The 20,750-nt window shown below is 28.3% G+C and overlaps 1 protein-coding gene across 3 annotated transcripts in view; it reads right to left on the bottom strand.

The window, feature by feature from the left end:
- Nucleotides 1-20,750, bottom strand: part of LOC136080822 (uncharacterized) — a 40,025-nt gene that overhangs the window by 3,285 nt on the left and 15,990 nt on the right. Inside the window, exons 2-4 of one of the 3 annotated variants that reach the window (XM_065798061.1) lie at nt 12,625-12,861; nt 10,548-10,691; nt 1,381-1,418 (exon numbers count right to left, since the gene is read on the bottom strand). In XM_065798061.1, the coding sequence (XP_065654133.1) occupies nt 1,396-1,418; nt 10,548-10,691; nt 12,625-12,847 (390 nt within the window). In that variant the 5' untranslated portion in view covers nt 12,848-12,861 and the 3' untranslated portion in view covers nt 1,381-1,395. Of the gene's footprint in view, nt 1-1,380; nt 1,419-10,547; nt 10,692-12,624; nt 12,909-20,750 lie in introns of those variants that run through there. The other 2 variants (XM_065798060.1, XM_065798059.1) reach the window with 2 other exon arrangements.

Raw genomic sequence — 20,750 nt, 5'->3', positions numbered from 1 at the left:
AATATAAAAAATTTTTCCATTTAAACTTCTGTCATTTTGTGATTAATTAAATTTGTCAAAATATTTTTGATCATCATGTATCACCATTTGCACTCTTAACCCTTTCCTGGAGTATCACGGTGTTTTTATCACGGACTTGTTGCTTACACTTTCAAACTATATTGTTTAAAATCAAACTTTACATTATCTTGGGCATATCAGTTTATTTAAATGTTTACTACAATATCTTTTTTCTCTGCAGTAAAAATATAATAAAAACAACTTTAATACAAATATGTAGATTGCATGTCTCGATTTTAATGCAGATTTTAATAATGAGGGTAAAAAAAAGGTAGATATAATGGAAATAGTAACTATTTTCCAGTTGAAAACGACAACGAGACCATCAATTGCTACAACAGGAATGGCAACAACGACAATGATAAGAATGGTAAAACATGGGAGATCAACTAAAAATCAAAAATCAGTATGCATGTATTCTTAGCGGTTACTTGCATATTGAACAAAAGTGAGTTCTATTGATACTGCTCTTGAGAAAGAATATCTTCAAATAACGTGTAACTTGTGATTTTCTAGCTGTGAAAATTAAACTTTAATATTAATAAATACTAATGAAAATAATATAAAATAATAATAAAAATAAATTAGTGTAAATAAGAAAAAAATAGTGTAATGGAACACACAGAAAAATTTTTAGCCTCAGTCAATGTCAACTTTTGAATGCTCAAACAGTTTTGTTAGGTTTAAGCTATTTTTTACCAATATTAGTACAGAACTTTTAATATCTGTTCTGTAGATTACTTATACACCTGGTCCAGTGTGATATTGAAAAAAATATGTACTTTTTTCAGTGTTTTTTTATCTGAAATGTTTACCTAAGGCTTTCATACACTTTGCATCAATATAATAATAATTTTAATAAATTTAATAATTTTCAAAATAATATTTAAATAATTAATGTGTCTTTAGAAAAATGTAACCGTATACATAAACAAAAAAAAAGAACACGATGTATTCTAAAATAAAATTCTGCCTTAGGGTAGGATGTGTGATATATCCCTAGTAATGTATGATTTTCTATCTTCTAAGGTAGAAAATTATATCCTTAATGTAGTAGATAAAAGAATAGATGATTATTTATTTATAGATGTTTAAAAATTATGCCATTAGATGTTTAAAAGTTATGTGAAATTTCTGCCTTTTTTTTTGGAGCATAAGAAATCTATCAGAGGTTAACAACATACCTGTTGTAACTTTTGTATATCATTTTTTACTTTTGTTTTTTTGTTTGTTTTTAGTATCCAAGTTTATAACAAGTTATTATAACAAAGCATAAATATAAAACTTACCCAACTATATTTTTAATATAGATCAAACAGGAATATCAATTTTAATTTAAACTCCTCCTTTAGTTGCTCCTAAGGGAATAAAAGGTAGAACAAGCTATATATGCAAAAAGAAGAAAAATAATTGTCATAATTAGAGGTACAGATAATACCTTTTTGCAAGTTTTTATAGTTGGTGAATTCGTTTAAAAAAATATTTTTTAAACTCAAAACTTATCTTTAATTACATTAACTGTACAAACGATAAATATGTGTTAAAGAAAGCAAATTGTAAGTTATAGTTTTACCATGATTACTTCCAACCGTTCAAATCCAACCGTTAAAAATAATATTCAATTTTTCTTTAAATGGGAAAAATGGCCTTACAATAAAGAGGTTATAGTCTAATTGTGTATTGTGGTAGGTAAGTTGGATATACCATTCTCTTTGCAAAACATAGTTGCTTCGAGAGTTGGATAAGACTTGATAATTATGAATTCTCCATAAAATTTATAAAAACAACCTTATCTATGATATTTAATTTTTTATAAGGTTCTTAATAAAAAAATTCTCAGTTTAAAGGATATGGTAAACTTCTATATTAAAAAACTACATCTGAAGTAAAATGTACAGACTCTTTTCGAAAATTCTACATTGGCTGTTTAATGTACAATGTTAAGTAATTTCTTGCATGTTCTTTTTCTTTTTTTGTTTTCATTTTATTTATATGTTTCTAATATAAGCAGTTGGTTCTTAAAGATGTTTTAATTTTTTAGTAAAATTTCACTTATTTTCAATGGAATTTTTTACTGTTGTAATATAAACACATTTTTTTACCCATATTTTAGCGTTATTTTGTACAACACGGTAATTAAATTTTTTGACTCGGGGTGAAAAGAGTGAAGTTTAATGGGTAATAAAAATAATTTATGCATATTTTAACTTTTATCTAGTGTCTTGTGCCATAAAGAACAATATTGATACAAATCGCATTTTCTAATCTTACAACATGAATCAGGTTGATCAGATTACCAATAGCATCTAGTTAAATACCTTGATTCAATAGGACATCTGACTGGAGCACAAGGTTGCCAAGGTTTAACTGACAAGATTTAATCGTTGCTGAACTGCATATATATACAGTCATGGACAAAAGTTTGCGACCACTGCAATTTTTTACAAAAAACACTCAAAATTTAGAAAAACAAGTAGTAAATTATAAATCAGTACAAATATTTCGAATGTTTATACACACTATACAGGTTAAACTGCATGTCTATTCATATTTTAGTATTTACAATGAAATCCTTTATTTTTGAGAATATTTTCAATACGTCCTGGCATCGATTCACACAGTTTCTTGCAATAGTCCGGCGTAATCTCCTGCACCCACACGCGTTTAATTCAGTTGATGAGGTCATCTTCAGAACTTGGGCTATGTGCAGCAATCTTCTGCTTCATTACAGTCCAAATATTTTCAATAATGTTGAGATCTGGACTGTTGCCTGGCCAAGGTTCCAGTAGCGGAATGTTTTCAGGACGCAGCCAGTCCTTAACAGCCTTGGTACCATGACAAGGTACGCCATCATGCTGGAAATGAGTGATGCCATGTATTGGTACAAATGGTGGCAGCTTATCCATCAGTATACTCAAGTAAACAGCACCATTGATTGTTGTATTTTTAGGCATAATCCAAATGCCGGCACGACCGCTACCAGAGACTGCTCCCCAAACCATAACTTTTGGAGCCTGTTTGACTGTTGGTATAACGTACTTTGGATTATGCTTCTGATTTGGTGGGCGTCTTACATGTCTACAAAATGAGTAGAATTGCGTGAATGTTGTCTCATCTGAAAACAACACTTGTTTCCACTGGGCTGGTGTCCACTGCCTGTACTTCTGACAAAACGCTATGTGATCGCAAATATTCTTTGGTGAAAGCTTCGGCTTTCGTGCTGGTTGGTAAGATTTCAAGCCTGCATCAAATAACCGTCTGCGTATTGTCCGGCTGTTTGGTTTCTTGGATGGTGATCCAGGCAGTTTGCCTCTAATGGCACTTGAGGATGCTCTTGGTGATTTTTTTGCTGCCTTTATTTTAGTATTATCCATACGGTTGCTTGTAACCTTCGGGCGCCCAGCGCGTGAACGGGATTTAAAACTTTTCAGCTCTTGATTTCTCTTTACAGTAGCTACAACAGTGGAATGTGAAATACCGAGCTTTTTGGCTATTTGTCTTATAGAAATGTTCTCTTTGTACAAAATAACGACCTGAACTCGCTTTTCAGATGTCAGTTCTTTACCGCATACCATTTAATATATATATATATATATATATATATATATATATATATATATATATATATATATATATATATATATATATATATATATATATATATATACATATATATATATATATATATATATATATATATATATATATATATATATATATATATATATATATATGTATATATATATATATATATACATATATATATATATATATATATATATATATATATATATATATATATATATATATATATATATATATATATATATATATATATATATATATATATATACATATATGTATAGATATATATATATACATATATATATATATATATATATATATATATATATATATATATATATATATATATATATATATATATATATATATATATATATATAATTTTTTAGCAATCATTGAATTGAAGTGAAGCCAGAGGACAGTGAACCAGAATCGTCTAAAAAAGGCTCAACTATTTATAGCTTAAATTTATAACTTTCAGGAAGAAAACTTCTTAAAAAAAAATTTCGGAAACTAACAGTTTGATGGCCATGGAAATTAACAATCTAAAAAAAAAAATATTGACCTTGAAAATCGTTCACGCCGTAATAATCTAAGGATTGATGGTTTAACTGAGCTGCCCATGGAATCTTGGAATGACTGTACAAAGAAAGTTAAAGATCTATTTAGAAACAAACTGGGAATCTCTGAAGACGTAATCATTGAAAGAGCTCACCGCATTGGGAAAACTAATGAAGATAAATCTCCAAGAACTATAATTATAAAACTATTAGACTTTCAAAACAAAAATAAAATTTTAACGCTATCAAAAAAACTCAAAGGAACCGGAATATTCATTAATGAAGACTATGCGAACGAAACGATGGAAATAAGAAAAAAGCTTTGGAAAGATGTAAAAAGATTTCGAAAGGAAGGTAAATTTGCTATTATCAAATATGATAAAATATTCGTCAGAGATTTTCGTAAATAATTTTAATTTTTAACTAAGTCGAGATATGTGAAATAGCTCTGTACATTTTTTATTATGCTAGCACGTTTTAATTTACCGCACTTTACGCAATGACTAACGAAAACAAAAACAAAACAAAAGATTTTGAAACGCTGCGTTGCAACGTCTTCGAAACCGCTAATAATATTTTATTAAATGATTTTTACGACTCTGATGCGCAAATTTTTCACAGAAATAATTTTGATTCGAAATACTTTGAAATAGTAACTTTTAAAACTGAACTCGAAACTCTAAAAAATAATTTTACTGCAATACACATAAATATAAGAAGTATAAATAAAAATTTTGATAAACTAAAACACTTTTTAATAGATTGCAACTACTCATTCAGTATGATTTGCATAACTGAAACGTGGTGTTCTGATGAATTATTTCAAACGAACACAAATTTTCAAATTCCAAATTATAAACTATTATCTTTTGAAAGAAAAACAATCAAAAGGGGAGGAGGGATCGCAACGTATATCCGAGATAATCGAGTGTTTAAAGTAAGACCAGACCTCTCCATCTCAGACACTGATAGCGAAGTCTTTACTATTGAGATAACGGGTAATAAATCAAAAAATATTATAATTTCCACTTGCTATAGACCTCCAGAAGGTGATATAACTAAATTTTCAAATTTTTTAAATGAAATTTTTCTTAAAATAAATGACAAGGGAAAAAATATTTTTTTTATAGGAGATTTAAATATTAACAGTCTAAACTACAAAGAAAACGCGGTTACTAAACTCTTTTTTGATAATCTGTTTCAATTATGTATCCTTCCAATCATTAACAAACCTACTCGGATAACCCCAACCTCCGTCTCTGCAATAGACAATATATTAACAAATACATTTCTCGAAACTTCCTTACAAACAGGAATTATCAAAACCGATTTATCAGACCATTTTCCTATTTATTTTTCATTATCTCAAGATTTAAGAACCTATAACAATCCTAAAACTAAAGTATATAAAAGAAAAATCAATCAGTTCTCTATTAAAAATTTTAAAGACTCGCTATCGGTAGTAAATTGGGATGAAGTGTATCAAGAATGTAACCTTGGACACACAAATTCCGCATACAATTTATTTGTAAATATTTTTCTAGATCACTACAATAAACATTTCCCTGTTGAAGAGAACGAAATAAAGCTAAAGTATCTAAACTGCCCATGGATAACTAAGGGGATTATAAAATCATCAAAAACAAAGCAAAAACTCTATAACAAGTATTTAAAAAACAGAAACGAAACTAACTTAACTACATACAAGGAATACAAAAATCTATTTGAAAAAATTAGAAAAAATTCAAAAAAAGTATATTATTCAAAACAACTACAAAAAAGCAAAAGTGATATTTAAAAAACCTGGAACATATTGAAAGAAATAATAGATAAAAACTATACTAAATCAAATAATTTACCCGATAAAATTATCGTTAACGAAACTTAATATATCGACAAAACTTCTATCGCTGAAAACTTCAATAGCTTTTTTGCAAACATAGGCCCTAATATGGCTTCAAAAATTCAATGCCCTGATATCTCCTTCAAAACCTATATCACAAACCAACATTTCTGTTTAAATATTTTCTCTGAACTAAACCATGAAGAACTAGAAATTGCAAAAAACTCTCTTAAGACGAATAAGGCCCCTGGGATAGACGACATTTGTAGCTATATAGTTGTAAATGTGTTTCCGGAGATAAAACAACCAATCTATGAAATATTTAAATCTTCAATTATTACAGGATCCGTACCGAATAAATTAAAAATAGCTAAGGTAATACCAATATTAAAAAACGGTGATGCATTTACACTAAGTAACTACAGACCTATCTCAGTGCTTCCTGTATTTTCAAAACTTTTGGAGAGAGTAATATACAATAAACTGTATAAATATCTAACAAATAACAAAATCCTAAATGAAAAACAGTTTGGCTTCCAAAAGCAACATTCAACCGAACACGCAATTCTTGATCTTATAAATAATATAAATGACTCCTTTGAAAACAAAAAATACGTCCTTGGAGTCTTTGTTGATTTATCTAAGGCATTTGACACGGTAGATCACGCTATCTTAATTAGGAAAATGGAAAAATATGGGATAAAAGGTGTTGCACTAAACTGGTTCAAAATTTTTTTACTAGACAGAAAACAATGCGTTATTGCTCATGGAAAAAAATTTTCAAAATTACTCAAAATAAAATGCGGTGTCCCCCAAGGTTCCATTCTTGCACCTCTTTTGTTTTTAATATACATAAACGATCTTCCTAAAGCCTCAAGTATATTAGATTTCATAATGTTCGCGGACGACACCAATTTATTTTATGCATCCTCATCAATTACAGAACTTTATGAAACTACAAATACTGAACTTGAAAAAATAAACAGTTGGTTAAAATCTAACAAATTATCGTTAAACACAGAAAAAACCAAATACATTCTTTTTCATTCTAACCTTAAAAAAATACCACCCGATTTACCTTCGCTAAATATAGATACTAAAGAAATAGAGAGAACCCAAGCAACTTAATTTCTTGGGATACTTATTGATAAGAACATCTCATGGAAATCACATATAGATATATTAAATACCAAAATATCAAAAAACATTGGTATCCTCTACAAAGCTAGTTCTATTCTTTCTCCTGATAATTTAAAGCTTCTATACTTCTCGTTTATACAAAGCTACTATATATACGCTAATGTTGCATGGGCGAGCACTCATAGATCCAAACTAACTACACTATATCGAAAGCAAAAACATGCTGCAAGAATAGTTTTTAATAAGGATAGACTCTCGCATGCTGAGCCACTTTTAAAAAATTTGAAAGCATTAAATGTATATCAAATCAATATATTCCAAAATTTGTTATTTATGCTCAAATATAAACTTGGACTTGCTCCTTCTTACTTTTCAAAGAATTTTTTCCAAAATAGCAAAAATAGATACCATACCAGAGGAACGGGAAACTTCAACGTACCTTTTAAAAAAACAAATCTCTCGCACTTTTCCATTTCGTACCGTGGTCCTTATCTATATTATAAATTAATATCAAAAAATACTCAACTGGAAAAATCGAATAACTTAAATACTCTGAAAACGTTATTAAAAGATCTCATTTTAAACACTAACAACTTTATGAACTTTTATTAACCCAAAAACATTTAAAACTATGTATAAATCTAACTTTGTTCCGAAACTAATGTAAACTCTAATAACTCAAAAAACTCTAAATAACCCAAAAAACTCTAAATAACTCAAAAACAACAGCAATAACAAAAACACAAAAGCAAATAATAGGCTTATTTATCAACACTCGAACGACTATATATTACCTATTTAGCAATTTACCTATTTAGCAAATCGTGTACCTACTTATATTAATGTGTATTGAAATAAAATCAAAAAATTAAAAACTTCTTTTTGTCTGCATTCTTTGTTTTTTTGCATTTTGGATTTTTATTCTCATTCTGCCGAAAACCGATAACATTTTTTTGTTTTTGTTTTTTTATTTAAAAAAAAAAAAAAAAAAAAAAAAACTTATTTTAAAAAAAAGCATCCAAAAATATTAGTAACGCATAGCGGTTTCTTGATGACAAGACCGTCGGTCTTCTGCAAGTTTTCCGCGTTCTTTGAAGTAATTTCTAATACTTTACAGTTTTACTTTATATATTTTTTTGTATAACTTAACTTTGTAATTTTTTTTTTTTTTTAAATTTTATTTACTCTGTAAAGATTCTATTATATTTTACGAATTTGTAAGGATTAAAGAACAAAAAAAATTTGAATAAAAAAAAAAAAATGAAAATAAAAAAAAAATAATAAATATAGAAATATGATCCATGTTTGGTATTTAGGGTATTTTGGGCCAAATAATTGATTTCTGGGATCCTTTTATAGTGTGTTAGGTGGTCAAAGCAGGGGCAGATCTTGCATATTTTAGTGTTTGAGATAGCTAACTTCTAGACTTAGAGTAAGCTCCAAACATTTATATATTTATACTTACTAATACTGTCAAACGAAGATGCTTTGCGATGATTAGAGCCTTGGCTTAACTTCACTTCTCAAAATGAATAAAATTCATAAATGTAAATAATTGTTAAATATTCAAAATAATAAAAAACAATTAAAATTTATTTTAAAAATAATCAAACAACTAAAAGAATCCGATCACTCAGCGTGATTAAAATGAATTAATAAAACTTAAATTGAAAATTTCAACGAAATCTCGTCATTGACAATCTACAGCTTAGGCGAAAAATGAAATTAAATAAATCAAAATTTAAAATCGTTTAATAAAACGACTTCTGCTTGTTTTTTCAAAAATACTTCTTTAAGTTGTTTTTTTTTGTTTCTACTGAGCTTAAGACTTTTATAAAGTCTGTTTTTGAACTTTTTCGTGGCTTTGGTCAGTCGATTTACTTCAAATTGTTTTGAATAAAATTAAAAAAATGCCTTTATTTAGATATAGTTGTTGATCAAAAGAGCTAAAACTTTTACAAAGTTTTTAAACCCATAATTTCGTAAAAACATATGTGTTTTCTTTTTTTTTTACCTAAAGTTATAATGTTTTTCAGTTAATAAATAAAAGTAAACAAAAAAAATTATATGCTGGTAACTGTAGCTCTTTTTCTTATATTTTTTTCGTAATATTCTATTGTTTTAATGTCTTAGCAATAACTAAAATAACTCCAGCATTTCAAGTACTTGCTTAAAAATAGTACTCGAGAAATTTCTGGAAGGTCCGGAAATTAAAGCTAAAGTTAAGATTATATTCACGACAAAATATGAAAATTTTTTTAGCAATCATTTAAATATATAAATCTATTTTGAGAATTGAAGTGAAGCCGGAGGACAGTGGACCAGAATTGTCTAAAAATGGCATAACTATTTACAGCTTAAATTCAAACACATGATACATATGGGTATTTGGGGAAAAATACCTCTATAAAAAATAACATTCGAGAAATTGAGATTTCACATGTCTTGAAATTAAAGCTAAACTAAGTATGCGTTAGTGGTTTATTGGTAGAGCGCTCGCTTCATAAGTGAGAGGTTCGAAGCTCGATCGCCGCCACGTCCCTGGCAGTACCGCGCTGATACTAATTGGTTTCTCCGCTCAACGGCTTTGTTGGTCATGGATCGTGTTTCGGAGTTATAAAGTTAAGAAAGGGTTATAACCGCAATAAAGTAGCCTCCTAGTCTGTAGTGGCCTTCTTGACCTTGAGGAGGTGAATTTAAAAAAATAATGATAAAAAAAGCTAAAATTAGAATTATATATATGGAAAAATATGGAAAAAGGTAGAAAATATACTGCAGTTATATTATACAAAATCATGTTATGTAAATGCTTAATATATAAAACAATATAAATGTTTAAAGATTTCTTGTAGTCTGCCAGAAGATCTTTAGTGTTTTTCCTTTAAACAATCTTTTATTTTGCAGAACAAGTATTTTACGGAAATATCTCGATTGTTTAAACTTATAACCAATGGTTATTTTTTTGATGGCAATTTTTTGAAAAACACTTCAACTACGCTGAGCTACGACTCAGCGTAGTTGATTATATATTTAATAAATGTTGTTAAACTTGGGCATCCCACAATCCTTCGCAAAAAACTTAACTTAGGCGAGTTGACATGCCCTTGATCATGCCAAAACCAATGTTTCAAATCAGAAATACAAATATTCTATATCATTTAAACAAATCCCGCAAATCATAAATAAAAGTATTAAATTTGAATTCCTCTATATATTTACGTCTTAAATTATTAAACAGCTCTCATATTTTCTAAAGTGTCACTTTGTTAAAGCAACTTTGATTCCAGTTCTCAATTTTGCTATACTTTTAATTTAATAAAACTAAGTGTTTATTTTTTAAAACTTGCAATGTTACCTACCAGCAATAAATGTGGTTACAATTAGTATTACGCAACCGCATAACCAATGTGATCTGTTTTGAAAACAGCAGAATAAAAATAATGCACTCCATATAGACGATAGAGCAAAGGCTCCTCCAATGATAACCAGAATTAAAATAATATCTAAAAACAAAATATCTACCATTAAGCAATTAAGCAAACTTAAAAAGATAAAAAAAAGAATTGCACATTTTTAAAAGAATAAAAACAACATTATTGTAACAATGTATTACACAACGTACCAAAGGCCTTGCTCACATGGATTTTTTTACTATATAAAAATCACATTTGTTTTGATGAAACATTGATATACTTTTTCATATAAATTCATTCATAATAATTTTATACTTTCTTGATGTGTCCTAATGAAATTTCTCCCCATGCTCCCCACCGACATCTCCAAAAGCTACTTGAAGCAAAAGATCTAAGTTTTCATTCAACTTTTAAGGGAAGAAATCTAGGATTAAATGCATTATATGAAACTTTATGGACATAAGACAATCTAGTTTCTTGAATAAGTTTTGCAACCAGTTGTTTGTAGCAATCAAGGGTCTTTGTGATTCTAAGAATCTACAAAATATCACGAAATCCCCATCAAGCGTCTTTTTCAACTTTTGTTATTGATCGTTCGAGTCTTTCTTTGACTTCAACAGTCATGTCAGAGAAACTGCCATTTTTTTTGAGGAGGAGGAGGGTTGGGGATGGGGGGCAACAAAGATACAGTATTTTTTTTTTTGCTTCAGGTAGTTTTAGAAACATGAGACGAATTTATTGTATAGCTTCTCATCCAAAATCTAAGGTCTTTACAAACTCTTTTGCCAATTCTAGTTTGATATAAGACTTTGTTGAAATCTTTTAAATGCTGATTGAGAATATAAAATAATCTTTCCACTTGAAATGAAGGTTCTTGTAATTATTGAAATGAACTTTCTAGTAAAGATCTACTGCCCTTTAAGCTAAGAAAATATAAACATTTAGTGCATCCTCAAGTTACAAGTCAAGCAAGAAAAAAAGCATCTTGATGACAAATATTTTTACAATAGCATACATTACAAAAGTCATAGTAAATTTTAAATTCTCTATATTGTTTTTAGTACATGCATGTCCTTGCCTAGTAGATTCCAGTATATCGGAATTGATAATATAACTTCTGACTTAATAAGATCTAAAACTCTGATTAAATCATCTAGCTCACTCAAATTTGGAAAATGAGGTTCAACAGTTGTTCTTAGTACAAAAACTTCCAATATGACTTTGGTACCATTACCATACTATGGGTTTAGCTTAAAGCATTCCCTTTCTTTTACTTCGTCGCCATTCTGCTTAGGTAGTTAGACATGTTTCACATACCACATGAGAGCCTATGTTTTTTCATGATCACCCATGGGTATTCCAAACTATTTTGCGTACGCCATCAAGAGTATGACACTTTTCACAAACTTATGTAATACCTGCTATTTGCCAACACATATCCACATACATTGTAAAATATACCTCTTATATCTTAAGAATTTTGAGATCCTCAAATACCCATTTTGAGGAGTAGAACTTACCTTAACTTTCATAATACGCAAATACTTTACGTATTATGAAAGATTTTACGATGTGAAAACGGAAAACTTTGTATTTGAAATACTTGCTTATGCCGTATTTTTCCACCTACAATACATGTGTTATTATCTGTCCTATAACCCTTTTTTTTTTCCTCATCCAAATGTAGGTTGCAAAAGAAGCTTACAAACAACCTCCTATGAAGTGTCATTATGAGGCACTGACGACAAATGGGTACTTGTTTGCCAGTAAAAAATTAAAAAGTTTGAAGTGATTAATGATACAGAGAATTTTTTCATATATTTGGAATAAGCAGAAAAATTTAAATAAAAAATGAAAAAATAGTTTATAGTGGGAAAAAATTTGTGACATTTTATTGTATTATATAGTATAAAATGACCTTTAATTAAAATAATATTAATTGTAATAATTGCTAGAACTAAAAAATAATTAAAATAATTTAATTAAATTATTAAAACTTCCTAAATTCTTGTTATAAAGCTACCTTTTTTCACAGAGTCTTGATCATCCAGATTAGTATCAAACTTTAATATATTTGTTCTATAATTAACGTCATTTCCAGTTGTTGTGCTCAATAACCCTATCTTTTTATTTAAATCATCTTTCCACCAGAAATTACCAACAGCACCAACTATCAGACACGCTAAAGCAATAGCTAAAATTGTTGTCATTGTTACAATGAGCAGAGGTTGAAATATTGAACCCATTGTTTAGCTCTTTTCTGCACGTAAAATAAAAAAGGAAAAACAAATTGCCACTCAATGTGTTCTAGAAAACATGCAATTTAATTGCATTATCAATTATTAATACCAATTTGTTGGGTAATTTATACTTAAATTAATAATTTTTAAAGAATTTAAGAATGAGGATGGAGCGAGTTAAACAGTAAAAAAAATTAAAAAGCAAGAGGGGAAAAAATAAGTAATGAAAAGTAATGAAAAATAAATATAAACATTTATAAACATTTATCTATTTAGAAACTTCAGTTACAAACTTTTTATTACTTTATATTTTTGTTGTTGTTAATACTCATTAAAAAGATAATAATAAAGTGTTGAATGTAAATAATATATATAATAATAAATAATAAAAATAACATTATCTGTCAATAATTCATTAATCTTTAGTCTCGATGACCTATTATTATTTGGTCTCAATGATCTAATAAAAGATTTGAGAAAAACTTAATACAGTATTCCTTCATATAGTATTCCAAAGGTATAATTAGTATTGAACTTGTTGATGTCTTAGATACGAACTCGGGTAGTCAAAACACAATTATTTATGGAGAGAGCGTAGTGAAAAACTAATTTTTAGTTAAAATTTGTACCTCGCTCTCCTACTTATATAACCGAATTTAACATCTCTAATATAAACCTTTTACACATCGTGCAAACTCAAAATTTAAATATGTTGATGCTTAAGTTTGTTTAGTACAAGGTTTTGATGAAAGAATCAAAAATGCAAAACAGTGACTTTTTAATAATATCGAAGACTGTTTTATCAACATTTATGCTATTTTTTTTAATGCCAGCGCATTTTTTTTTTTTTTTCGCCAAACAACTATAGACTCCAGCCACTGAAAGCAGATATGCACCGGGCTCTAGAAGATGATTTTTTTTTTAGGAGCCTAAACTCCTTGTGTAGGGTTTATTTATAGCAAGGGTTTATTTATAGCAACTCACCCTAAACTCCTTGCATAGAGTTTATTTATAGCAAGGGTTTATTTATTGCAACTCAGCCGTAACTAAGCATCGCTTATTTAAGAACTTGTTTAATGTTTGTTTTTTTATTAACTTCTCTCAAACTTTATATTTTCGTTTGGTTTTTATGTATTTATGTACTTTTATTTTATTTATATAAAGATTTAAATATATAAATTTTTTTAATTTTATTAGGTTTTGTATTTTTGTTTTTATTTTTTGTTATATGTTTTTATAAGTTTAAGATGTCATAAAAGGTCATAAACATTATTTTTTTTGTCTTTTTGCTTGGTTTATAGTAAGGTTGTTCGCCGATAAACAAACTACGGAATGGTTCGCCGATAAACAAACCACGGAAGGTTCGCCGAAGGAAACTACGCGGATAAACAAACTACGGAAATTATGTTTGCCGATAAACAAACTACGGAAGAGGGAAAATTTCGCATCTTTCGTAATTAAAATTGCTATTACGGAAGTTGTACATTAGGGTGGGTCGTACTTTTAAAAATTTTGGATATGGGAGCGCGCGCAACATTTATTTTATGTATTAGGGTATTAAAAGAGACGTGAATAATTTTTTTTTTCTTAAAAAGTTCATCTAGTGTGGACGCAGGGCGTTTGAAAAATGTCAGTTTTACGAAAATCTTATCATATTGGCATTTTTCGGCCTTTTTTATATTAGCCAAAGGAAAGGCAATTATTAAAAAATAATCAGACATAATATAGACATAAAAATATATATATATATATTCGGTGCTACTTTTTTAATGCTATACAAACACGATAGACGTACGAAAAATTGGCTACCATTATGGATTTTACAAAAAAATTCTACTTATAAATTTTAAAAATGAGAGCGTGCGTGATATTTTTTTTATGTATTAGGATATTAGAAAAGACGTGAATAATTTTTTTTTTCCTAAAAAGTTCATCTATTGTGGGCGCAGGGCATTTAAAAAACGATAGTTTTACTAAAAATGCATCAAATTAGCACTTTTCTGTCCTTTTATTTAAGCCTATGGCGATGCAATCATCAAAAAACAACCAGGTATAATATAGACATTAAAATAAAACATAATTTGGGGTGCTACTCTTCATGAAGTCATAAATAAAATATATAAAATGTTATCTAAAAGATACAATATATTTAAAGTTCAACTTATTTACTGTGATCATAAATAATCAAAGCAAAACATCAAAAAATTAATATTGCTTAAGTTAATTTAAATAGATCTTTTTTTGATTGGTTCACGGGCATGATTTCTCGATGTGCTAATGTTGCTCTTATGAACCCATCTCTTCTATCTTTTCCAAATACCGATTGAGAAGCTCGTGTGACTTCTTGGACACATCGTTCAATAGCTTGCCCATGAACAGGAAAACAAGGTACATACATCGGAATATCATTGTATTTTAAAAGTTCATCCTTTGACAATAAACATGTAAGTAAAGGTTCGTGTACATCCAAGCTCCAACCAATTAGATCAAAAAGTGATTCAGCATTTTCATTATGTATATGGTGTTTTCTACTTCTTACACTAGTGTTTCCGTATTTTAAATCTCCTCTTAATTTTAAAATTGTTTCAACTGCAAATTATCTTTCTGTTTTTTCTAAACTACATAACAACGTTTGAAGAACATTTTCACTATGAGCATTCCATGAAGAAGATAAAACGTAGGGTATTACAATGTCTTTAACTTTAAGTCTTTGATGACAAAGAAGTTTTAACTGCTTGAGTATATGATTAGGCCCTTCAGTCCACTTCCACTTTACTTTGATTTCAAACCAAAGTGGCGCATAAACACCAACAATAAACTCCACCAGAAGTTGCAGATTATATGTTTCTTCAACTGAAAGTACGATTTCGGAGCACCAAAGTAAACATATTCTATTTGCAAAATTCAGCCATCTTTCATGCGAATGTGGACCAATTTCTTTACTTTTAAGATTTTCCGGAAAAACCCCAGCGTTAATTGCATGGGTAATTTTATAAAGATACTTTTGATCATCTGATAGCGACTTTACAACTTCAGAGTCAAGTTCTATTATTGCATTAGGAAATTCAATTTTTACTATGCTATCTTTGACTTTGAAGCTATTTGCCTTACCTATAAGTTTTCCAATAGAACCAGAAAAATTATTTTTAGACGTAGTTTTTCCATCAAGCTGAATCATTAGATGTCGGAGAGGTAGTTCATCTGTATGAAGAGCACAAATTATCCACATTAATTTTTTATCCAATTTATGTTCAAGGAAATGGATAACACCTCCTTTCCAACCAGTGTTTAAATTTGTTGAGTCTGCACCAATGGCAACTAAATAGTCTCCGAAATCATGATTCACAATCCATTCGTAAATATTATCAGCTATTTGCTCAGCTGCAGTCTCTACTCTTTCTTCAGAATTGTTAGTGAAATGAAATTGGTATTTTCTCCAGGTTCAGAACAAACTGAATAATGTTCTTCTTTTTTTTCAGATGGGTGTAATTTTCCATCTTCTTCTTCTCTCATGTACTTAGTCAAATCTTTTCGTCCATCAAAAAATATACATTGAATATTATCATTCATCGCTACTTTTTCAGCTCTACCTCGGATTTCTTTCATTAACTTAGTCTTACTTCGTTTGATTTTGTTGTGATCAACGAAAATATCAGTATTTTTCTTTAAAGAATTTGCATCTTTTGCAGAAGCTAAAGTAGCAGTAGCTATGGCTGCTGCAGCTCTGTTAGATACCCCATACCTAATAGCTGCTTGAGAAACCCTGGTAATATCTAAGTAATTTTTTTTCAAACTGAAGTCAACTTTTTCTGTATTATCTGCATTTTTGTTGCCAATGTCCGAATCGTCTGTTGTTTGAAATTCTACTGCTAAAGAAGAAAATAAATTATGTTAAACAATTTTAATTAAAAAAATTTATAATCAATTTATACTCAACTTTTTAATTAACAGTTTAAACAAAAATTGACAAAAATATTTTTAGTATTTTAGCATTTACTTGCATCCTCACTAAGTGCTCCAGGTATTTTAGAGTCTGATTCTTTTCTACCTAAATATCTTGTTAACCGATGTGTCTCTGGTATATCAACTAATCCTATTTGTAAAGAACTTTTGTTACCAATTTTATTTCTTTGAGCTTGTAGGAAAAATAGTTCTTGCACAGGTATCTTTGCTACTTTTGGACATATGCAAGTTACATGAGCTTTAAAAAGACAACCATTGCATCCATTTTCATTACAGCTAAAGATGTTGCACTTACATTTCGTCAAGTCAAATAACTTATCAAGCTTGTCCGTATACATATTTCTTTTTTTTGTAGTTCTCAGTTTTCTAATGTCTTTTGCAATCTTCCATTCAAGGACAAGTTTATCGACTGCGTATTTTTCTGAGACCAACGGGATTGTAGAATTTGCTGACATCCAAATACTTTTTATTTTAATAAATATTTGTATACACATACATCTTGTATTCAAATGTGTAACTGATCTATCACACAACAAAGTTCCATACCGTAAACTATCTCTCAGCGTAGGCAGCTCTGATAAACAAAGTTCGAGTCCATTACCCAATAGCTCATGCAATTTAGGGCATTTTAACATTGTTTGAGCTCGAGTAGATTTAGCCATTTATAGCAATGAAATTGATGTTATGTTTGTTAAGAAATATTGGTACTTTTTGTAGTAGGTAAAAAAACGACCTTTATAAATATGTTATAAATTTGTTAATTACATTTTTATTACAATATTTAGGATGCCAAAGTGATCATAAATAAATAAAACTTGTTTAAACCGCAAATCGTCAGGAAACTATTATCTTAGTAATTATCCTACAAATAAGCTATTGGAACTTTATAAAAATAAAAAATCCTTCACCATTTCCTGTATTTAAATAATTTTAATGGTTTTTAATAATAATGGAAGGGAGGATATAAGTCCAAAGCCCACAAAGTTTGATGACTATGTTTCATGATTCACCTCATTTTATACAAGTAGCATTACGCACATTGAAAATAACAACAACAAGTTTTGTATACTAATTTTTTTAAAAGTTTTTCGTAAAACTGTCGTTTTTTAAACGCCCTACGCCTACAATAAATGAACTTTTTAGGAAAAAAAAAATTATTCACGTCTTTTCTAATATCCTAACACATAAAAAAATTTTACGCGCGCTCCCATTTCTAAAATTTATAAGTAGATATTTTTTGTAAAATCCATAATGGTAGCCAACTTTTCTTACGTCTATCGTGTTTGTATAGCATTAAGAAAAGTAGCACCGAATATATATATAATTTTTTATGTCTATATTATGTCTTATTGTTTTTTAATAATTGCCTTTCCTTTGGCTAATATAAAAAAGGCCGAAAAATGCCAATATAATAAGATTTTTGTAAAACTGACATTTTTCAAACGCCCTGCGCCCACGCTAGATGAACTTTTTAAGAAAAAAAAAATTATTCACGTCTCTTCTAATACCCTAATACATAAAATAAATGTTGCGCGCGCTCCCATATCCAAAATTTTAAAAGTACGACCCACCCTATTGTACATGTGCACCTTCCGTAACGCATTATACGAAAAAAATAATAATAATTCCGTAATAACGCTTTACGAAAAGAAACTTACGAAAAAAATCATTTCGAAAGAATACTTGCGAAACAAGGTGCGTATTCACCAAACTTTCGTAACTTTAGCGCAGTTCAACTAAGGTTACGGAAATCGTAAGTTCATGTTTTTTTTGGTATTCACCAATGTTTCGCAGTATTTCCATAAAGTTACGGTTGCGCATGAGTTGCGCTGAACTTAAGCAAAAACTTACGCAAAAAAACAACCAAGTTGATTTTTTTTTGAATGAACCAAGTTTTCGTAATTATATAAAACAAACTTTTCTAATATTGAATTCATAAATTTCTAACTAATTTAAATTAGGGATTATTACTAATTAGTATTTTTTACAATCTAATAAAATAACAATATTTTTATAAGACTCTGCTATAAAAGCTAAATACTTTTTATTGAATATTTATTTAGTAAAAAATATTACAACAAAAGCTAGGAAAATAATTTTAAGTAGAAAAGAGATAGAGGTGGGTTTAGAACTGATTATTCTACAAAGAGGCAGATAAATTTTGACAATTGTTTAATATACAATTAGTAAAAACTAAACAAACTTTCATTTTTTCAATCCTAAATATCAAGTAAATAGTATTTTTTTTAAATACAAGTAATTAAAAATTCGTATACTAATTTGACATTAGCATGAGCATAAGTTTGGAGTTTGCAAAATGCTTAGACAAGTCATAAATAAGAAATAAAAAAAAATCCACGTAACATTCAAAAATATATTATTGCCTTTGATTTAAAAACAAAGTTTTAATTAGAGTACTTTGTTCAATTCCAAGTCGAAAGGGTTGACCTTTGTTAATTCAGCCTGAACATAGTGTACATCATCTTCATCACTGTCCTCAAAGTTTATGTCATCTGGAATTTCTAACCCTAAGCCATTGTAAAAGTTTTTCAGCAAATTACACACAATATAAATTTTGCAATACATACTTTGGGTGGGCATATGTTAGGAGCACTGAAGTGCTCCATCTCTCTTGTGACCTCCAACGGTTTTTGAGAAAATCAAAGGATTGCTCCACATCACTATCTACCTGAAGGTGAGCCTTATTGAAATATATTTTCTCTTGTGTAGTTGGCTGATTGAATGGGGTAATCAAGACTGTTAACAAGCATAAAAGGAAATCTGCATTAGGAATACATTCCACAATCTTTTTAATTAAGAAATAGAAAAAATAAAAACTTTTATCAACCTTTTGACAATATCTCTGAAAAAGGAAAAAAGCTATTCTTAAGTAAGACATCGATAAATCAACTCTTTCAAACTTCATTCGTAAAAGTCAATTAACAACAATCATATTAAACAATTAAGAACCAAAAGATTACTCTTTTTTTGTTACTAATTTTTTTTTGAATTGACTAATAATTTTTACCAATTACTCTTTGAAAACATCCAGTACTTTGAAAAAAGCCTCATTGATATTAGCATTTTTGAATCCGAAGAAATTGGGTTGCTCCTCAACATGATTGGTTACAAATCATTGTTAATGTGTTGACTACCTCTATTTGTTTTTATACAAATGAAATTTTTGAACACATTCTACATTATAGTAATTGTTTAAAGCAACATATTGAGCTTAACGCTAGATTTGATCTTGACCAAATTAACTAAAGTTCCATTTAAACTAAAACTAAATAAAGCTATTAAAACAACTAAATGAAGTATGATCATTAAACTTAATGAGACCAAATCATAACTGCATCATAACAACATAACATCTTTTAGAATATATAATACTTTATACTCTAAATAACATATAATATACTTTAATATCTTATTTTATATAACAATCTTACTATTATTTTATATAAGATGTTTTGTTATATTAATAATATAATAACATCTTAATATATATATAAAATAAATACTTTAAGCTTAAGTTATTTATTAATATAACATCTTAATGCTTGTCATAAAGGTGTGCCAATATATATTTATAATATCACATCATAATGCATATAATTTAAATATGTTAAGGTCCTATTTTATGCTGTTTTACAATTATAAGACAATAAATTGATCATATTATACAAAAAAATAACAATAATATTATGATATTGTAATACAAGATGCTTTATTACTATGATTTATAATAATAGCGTCTAAATATTAAATGTTATTGAGTTAATAAGTTGTTAAATTATTATGATGCATTTATATTTGTGTTAATATCTATGATTATTTTTAACTTTGTTATAATATATACAATTTTTATACATAAATTGTATATATTGTAATTTATAGTAAAATTCTATATCAATCTGATAATATGTGCATCATAATAGTATTT

The sequence above is a fragment of the Hydra vulgaris genome, chromosome 05, assembly GCF_038396675.1.
Source record: "Hydra vulgaris chromosome 05, alternate assembly HydraT2T_AEP".
NCBI classification, from domain to species: Eukaryota; Metazoa; Cnidaria; class Hydrozoa; order Anthoathecata; family Hydridae; genus Hydra; species Hydra vulgaris.
Note: the sequence above shows the minus strand (reverse complement) of the source record. Positions and strands in the feature narration are given on the sequence as shown.